The 6,838-nt window shown below is 59.3% G+C and overlaps 2 protein-coding genes across 2 annotated transcripts; both read right to left on the reverse strand.

Annotated features, from left to right (window-relative positions):
- Positions 1-202: 202 nt before the first annotated feature.
- LPMP_300510 (hypothetical protein) lies at positions 203-2,329 on the reverse strand (the record flags this gene model as incomplete). Its single annotated transcript, XM_010702784.1, has 1 exon — positions 203-2,329. The coding sequence occupies one exon, from the start codon at positions 2,327-2,329 to the stop codon at positions 203-205; it is 2,127 nt and encodes a 708-aa protein (XP_010701086.1).
- Positions 2,330-4,596: 2,267 nt separating this feature from the next.
- LPMP_300520 (hypothetical protein) lies at positions 4,597-6,045 on the reverse strand (the record flags this gene model as incomplete). The annotated part of the gene is made up of 1 exon (XM_010702785.1): positions 4,597-6,045. The coding sequence occupies one exon, from the start codon at positions 6,043-6,045 to the stop codon at positions 4,597-4,599; it is 1,449 nt and encodes a 482-aa protein (XP_010701087.1).
- Positions 6,046-6,838: the final 793 nt, after the last annotated feature.

Raw genomic sequence — 6,838 nt, forward strand, 5'->3', positions numbered from 1 at the left:
GCTTGTCTTGTCACTTCCTGCTCTGCTGAGGCCGGCCGCGTGAGGAGCGAGAAAGGGCAAAGTGAGAAAACGACACAGTCACAACTGAACCAGCCTGTCAGAGAAAGACCCCAGAAAACGCAACCATGGCAGCATGCAAGCGTGAGGGGGTATCCGCATCACCAACACAACACCAAAAGTGAGCTGTACGGGGGCTTTGCGGTCAGCTGATGCGTGGCGGAGACGGGGGAGGTGGGATCTGCTTGATGCGCTGCGTCGCCCTCTTCCACACGGTGACATCTTCGATGCGCCTCAGCAGGTCTGCCTGCACACGCTGCAGACGCTTCTCCTTCCGAGCCAGACGACGATCGCGTTCTTCGAGAATCGCTAACCACGAGGAGACTTGCTTGCTCAGCTGCTCTACCTCGCCTATCTGTTCCTGCGCAGCTTTTTGCTCCTGGTCATGCTGCAGCAGGCGGGTATTGTAGTCCTCCTCTCTCTTCCTCAGTTGCTCCGAGCGCTCCATGAGGCGCTGCTCCGCCGCGGCGACCTCGCGTTCAACGACGAGCCGGGCCTCATGCTGCTTGGCAATGTCCAACTCTCGCTGCTTCAGCATGTGCCGTTTTCCCTCTATGAGTGCCTCACGGTCAATGACGGGCCTCAAAGACTTCATCGCCGCGTCAAACTTCTCGCGAAGCAATCCCAGCGTCTTTTCAACGGCAGCGTTCTCGCGCTGCCGTAAATCCTCCAGCGTGGCCCCTGCAGGAGGCGCCGCCCGCATCTCCGTGTCACGCTTCACCACCAGGTCGCGCTGCTCCGCTAGTGCGTAGGCGTTCTCTTGGCGTGGGAGGGGGCGTGGAAAGCACTCTGGCCCCACACGCTCGGATACGTACTTGGACCCTTGTTGAAGGACGAGCAGGCGTCGATAGGCAGCCTCGAGCTGGTCAAAGCACAGGGCCGAGGAAGGGAGCGCATTCCCCGCGCTCGCCCCGTCTAAGGGAGAGCGAGTCGCGGCAGTTGCCACCGCAAGTGGCGCCGGTGCTGCCGCTGATAAGCCGTCATTTTGTAGAGCCGCTGTTGCGTTAGCCGCAGCCACGGCCTTTTTTGGAGCAGCAGCAGCAGAGGAAGTACCGGAGGAGGAGCCGCTCTCCGAAACGTCGTCCAGCTCTCCCGTTATCTCGGAGGTCGACGTGTCGGTCAAGCTCCTTTCCTCATCCGTGCTCCACGTGTGGCCAGTGTTGAAAGGACTGTGATGCTGTTGCTGCTCCTGAGTGACTTTGTGAAGATGACGCTGACGATACACCTCCGCCGCCTGCTGGAGAAAGGGATGGGTAGTACCCATGGAGTTGGTGGTGGTGGCGGTTGACGCAACACGAGGAGCCACGGCCGCAGTCGGTGGCGCAGATGCCAGCGACGAATCACGAGCAAGCGGGGACGATGCGGTCGCTGCGGCTATAGCCTGCTGTAGCGAGGATGATGTCATCGCATGATCTGAGGAGCTGCTGCAGGCACGGTGGAGGCGATACAGCATGTCTTCCAGCGTCAGGCCCACTTCCTCCTTTGTATACTCCTCGTCCTCCTCCTCGTCCTCGTAGCCCTCTGTGTAGTCCTCCACCTCCTCCACCTCATACTCGTCGTACTCGCTCCCGTCAGTCTTAGAGCCCTCGTAACGATCAAAACGACTGGAGGTGCGACGCTGAGAGTCGGTGTTGGCGGTCGTCACGGCCTCTGCTGCCTCAGTTGCAGACTTGGGGTAGGCAGCGCCGGTAGACGGACGTCCCGGAGCAGCTGGGGAAGCGGCTGCTCCGCTAGTCATTACCGAAGAGCGAGAGGCACCTCTGGCTGGTGACGCACCAATCGGGCTCGCAGCGGACCCAACGAACTCTTGAGCGAGGTTACGGGCGAGCTGGGGTGCGGGCACAGGAGCTGGCATCTGCACTTGCGCATGCGGCTGCGGTGTCGGCGAAGCCCGAGACCCCTCAGTCATTCCAGCTGCTGACGGGGCAGCGGGGCCACCGTTGCTCCGCTGCAGCCCAAACGTGAATGACGGCACGTCTGCATCTGCCGTTCGTCGCAGCAATGAAGAGGCAAAGAAGAATGCACTGGAGGCGGGAGACGACGTCGGCGTGGGATTGGGCGAACTGAGCATCGGTGCAGCTCGGGACGGCTTCGTCGACGGTGCCATGCCTTCACTACCGGCCTGCAGACCACCAGCACCAGCGGAGCCTACGCCACCAGCAGAGGTGCTCGTCGGGTCCGTGTGGCTGTCAGCGATGTTGTACAGCTCAAGTCGCTCGTGGAGTTGCTGTATGCGCCGCTGCTGTGCGGCACGCTGGCTGGCATCGGACATCGTAGTCACTGAGTGGGGATGTCCGTACAAGCAGTGCTGGCCAATCGAGGTCAACAGGAAGAAAAGAGAGGGAGAAGCAACGGGGGGGGCAGAGAAGTAGAAAGATTATGTAAAGTCTGTTCTATGTGTGTATGTATCTGCCTGTGTAAAGCAGCTATGCGTGAATGCTGACACACTCAGCAGCACGAAATCGACGAGGAAAAACAAACGCGCTCGAAGTCCTGACTGGAGTCAATATGCGTGGAAGGAAAAGGGACAGCAGAAGGAATAGACGAACACACGAAGCGGCGGACGAGGGCGAGGGGTAGGGGACGCAGGAGGGCTGTCCTCAGTTCCTCGTTTGCCGCAGGCCTGAGCGCAGGCCCGCGCAGCTACGTCGTAGGGGGGAGGAAGGGGGTTGGAAAGAGAGAAGAGAGGAAAAACTGGAGAGAGGGAGTGAAGGAGCAAGGCGCTGGGGAATTACCTTTGTCGCGTTCAGCCGCTGGTGTTCACTGCAGTGTAGCGTCGCTGTGACCCTCCGCCCAAGCTGCCTTGTACACCCTGCCCAATACTGGCCAAGAAAAAAGAGAAAGCAAAAACAGTATCCGCAGAGGTGCCCTCTCGCTCTCGCTCTCGCTCTCTCTATATATACAGCGCCGGTCACCAAGCAATGGACCGTCGCCCCCTCCCCCCACTCTCCCTCCCGACTACCTCCACGTGGACCTAAACAGCTGGGGAAGAATAGGCGAAGGAGGTCGGTGATCGCCTCCCGTGTGTTGTGACGGTGAGGAAGTCAGAGGACTCTGCAGACTGCACGGGCTCCTTGGGCTACTGCTCTGTTTGTCTGTGGAGAAGAGGGGTAACACCGATGTTGGGTGAATTCTCAAGTCCAACCGTTTCTCAACTTCCCTATCCGCCGGTGTCGGTACGTGTGCGGCTGCGCTGTTCCTCAGCCAAATCGCGCGACTGCAGAAAGCGAAGAGGGAGAGAATGAGGGATAGAGAAGCGACAGAATAGCAGAAACGAGGGGTAGGCACAGCGCTCGTGGCGCGGGTCCGCCCATGAAAGTGGAAGAATGTGAGGAGAGACGTAGGTGAGTTGTGCAGAAAAGAACCAGGGGAGACAACACGCGAAGCTGATGAGTAGGCTGGGTTGCAAGAGAGTGACATCGACATCAAAGGCGCTCTCTTCTTTTCTCTTTGACTGACGTGAGGACCATCACAGCTACCAGAAGTGCGGCGGTGGTAGGGCATGAGCTCAAGACGACGACAAATACATAAAGAGAAAGCAAGCATACAGCCGCAGGCCCGTCGTGCGCAACCTTGCTACGTGCGGGTCCGATAAAAAGGGATGCCAGCTTTGCGGGTGAAGCCACAGCCGCAAATCTCACACTGAGCGCATTCTGATGGCGATGGTTGGTTCTGTGTTGTGTGCACGGAGCATCAGGTAGTGCGTAGAAGAAACGCGCAACAGTGCTGCGCTGCTCCTCCCAAAGCGCCTCATCCCCCCCCCCCCAGCTACTTAACCTGCCCACGTTCTGTGTTCTCTCTCCGTCCCGCACCGGATGCCACGATGCTCACACCGCACGAGCAAGACCAAAGAGAGAGACGCTGAGGTGGTGGAATAGATAGCGGGAAAGGTGGATGAGGAGGGAGGCAGAGATCACACGTGTTAGAGCATCCGAAGCGAAGACTTAGAGTGTGCCTTTGCAAACGGGCATTCTCACGTCCCTCTGCGCGAGCACATGAGCGGTCGATCAGAAAGGGCACAGACGCCAGCAGCGGGGCGGGCATACAGTGCACGGTGATCGTATTTCGTGGGCGTTGACGGACAATGATGAAAAGAGATGCAGCACGGAAAAACACGCACGTACATGCACAGGGAGCGCACGGATTCTACGGTAATACCAGACAAGTCACATGCACGTCTTCTCCGTGTAACCAGAAAATCGCGCACTAAGCCCTGGAGGAACAGAACGAGAGAGCGAGAGCGAGCGAGAGAGCAAACACCCACTCCGATGTTTCAGATGCATCTTAAAGTGCGAACACAAAACGAAAAGAGAAAAACAACACATTATAGTCTACTGTAGGCTGCGCTGCAGTGGCGTATACTCGACGCCCCCTCGGCCCCGTCGGAGAAGAAAGGAAGAGAGAGCGAGAGGCGGTGCACAAGAGAACCACTCGGCTGCAAATGACTCGATGGCGCATAATGCACACACACACACACGTGTGCAAAGCTCACTACACCTAACTGTGCTCTATGTCTTCTCGTCCCCCTTCCCGGCCTCCCTATTTCTGGTGTGAATGTGGTGTCGTTCCCTGCTTGATGAGGACTCGGATGCGTGCGAGGAGGTGCCGCTTCAGACAATGTCCCTCGGCTGGCAGCGCCACGCCCTCCTCTCTGAGATAGTCCTCCATGTTGGCCCTCGAGATACACGAGAGAGAGCTGCGGATGGTGTGGTGTATGATGTACTCCTTGACCTCGTCATGGTCCATCAGCGGGCGCGTCGAGGAGGTGGAGCTGCGACCACTACTGCCGCCTCGCTCTTGAGGGGAGGTAGTGCGTGTGGCGGACAGCGATCGGGTGCGCTCCCTATGCGGGGACGGCGGGGACGGCGGGGACACAGTGCTGCGCGACGGTGAGGGAGTCTCAGAGGGAAGTAAAGAGTTGCTGCTCGCGTTGCGGCTACATCTGTCGGACTTGACGGCGGACGGAGGTGGAGCTGGCAGCACTGCGACGGAGTCGCGGTGAGGCGTGTGACTGCTACTGCTCGACTCAGAGCGCATCTTCTTGGTGGGCGGCAGTCGCTCCTGCTCCTCATCGTCCTCACTTGTCTCCTCGTCTTCGTCGTCGTCGCCATCGCTCCATAACTCGACCACCTTTGTCGGTGTGACTGTCTCCAGCTTCTCGGGGCTGGCGAAGCGCACAGACTTGCGCGGGCTCACACGAGCGGCGCCGGTAAACAGGGCCACATCCGGCGTGGATGGCATAGGCGAAGTTGCGTGGGTCTCCCCTGCCTGACTGGATCCACGCTGCCAGGATCGCCGAAGGCGTTGCAAGAGCGAGGGGGAGGAGTGGCTGGTGGGATCTCTGAGGCTCGTGTCAGCGTCCCACTGCGTGGGGGGCGGGCTGCGCGGGAGGCCTGCCGGAGTTGGCGGAGGTGCCGGGAGCAGCGGGAGAGAGGGTGAAGTGGTGATGGCAGTCAAGGATACCGCACTTGAGGGCGCCACTGGTGTAGTATGCGGTGCGTTCAGCATCGCCAGGGACGACGTGGAAAAAGCGAGGCCACCTTGTGTGTTAGCTGGCGTCCGTTGCGGGGTCGACTCTGTTTGCAGGAGCGGCGTTGCCTGGTGTGCGGGGGATTGCGACTTACGCTCCTCAAGCGCCATTGTCACCTTCAACTCCTGCTCGTGCGTGCGCTCCAGCATCGCCTGTGCTCGCTGGATGACACTGTCGCACTTGTCAGCAAACTCACGCAGGGACGGCGAGCGTGACGCGGCAGCGGCAGCGGGACATCGAGTTAGAGACGCTGTACGAACGCGACTGCGAAGGCCGGTGTTGACACGACTAGACACGTGAGAGTAGTCGGATGTAGCAGTGTTGTGGAAGATCGGCTGTGCCGAAAAGGGTTGCGCGACACCCGCAGCGGCAGAGGGACCTCTATGGCAGTGTTGCTCGTCTTGCGCACCGCTGACCGCACGCCGCAGGCTCGACACGGTAGGACGCAGGAAGGACATCGATCACGGCAGCGGACTGCACGCACGCTTTGGCAGTGGTTGGTTGTCTAAGGTGTATACGCTTGGGTCTGTGGTGGCGTCTGTGTCTGTGTATCGGTATGCAAGCGCTTGCAAGCAAGATACCGTCGCACGGCGGCGGCGCTCTAGTGCGTCAGTCGGTTACTTGAACAAGCGCACTGTTATGTCAGGTCTCTTCTCCCCACATACTCGGGCGAGAGGCGTGCAGGCGTCTGTCCAACCAGGCAAGAATCGTGCCCGTGTGTGGAAGGCGGATTTCTTTCCTACGAGTAGGCGAAGGAGTGGGGTCATAGGAAGGGGTCCAGACGTGTCGGCCTGTCATCAGCTGCAAAAGTGATACCACTTCACTGGGCACACTTCCACACTGAGGTGGAAGTGCAACAGCGGGCGGCAGCAGCCACGTGGCAATAGGCGGATGTGTGATGCACGACGGAGCGATCGGTATTTGTTCGATCAGTCCCACCCCCAATAAACTGGGGAGAAGGCCGGACGCAAGAGTACTGCGCGCGCTTCTTCTTTCACGCCTGCGTGTCGTTTTCTTTTCTTCGCCTATCACATACATGAGCATCCATGTGATAGGCGTGGGGAAGCCTGTGGGTACATCGCTCATTGCCACCGCACTTGCCACACTCCTCTCCGCGTCCTCAGCCGCTGTGCTATGCGACGAGTTTGGGCTCTTCAGCAGGGCAAGGAGAACGTCGCGGGTGCGGTAGCAAAGGAAGAACGACGATGAGAAAAGGAACATGAAGGTGATGCAGTTGCAGTCCTCCTTGGC

This window comes from Leishmania panamensis (assembly GCF_000755165.1).
Source record: "Leishmania panamensis strain MHOM/PA/94/PSC-1 chromosome 30 sequence".
In the NCBI taxonomy this organism is placed as follows: Eukaryota; Euglenozoa; class Kinetoplastea; order Trypanosomatida; family Trypanosomatidae; genus Leishmania; species Leishmania panamensis.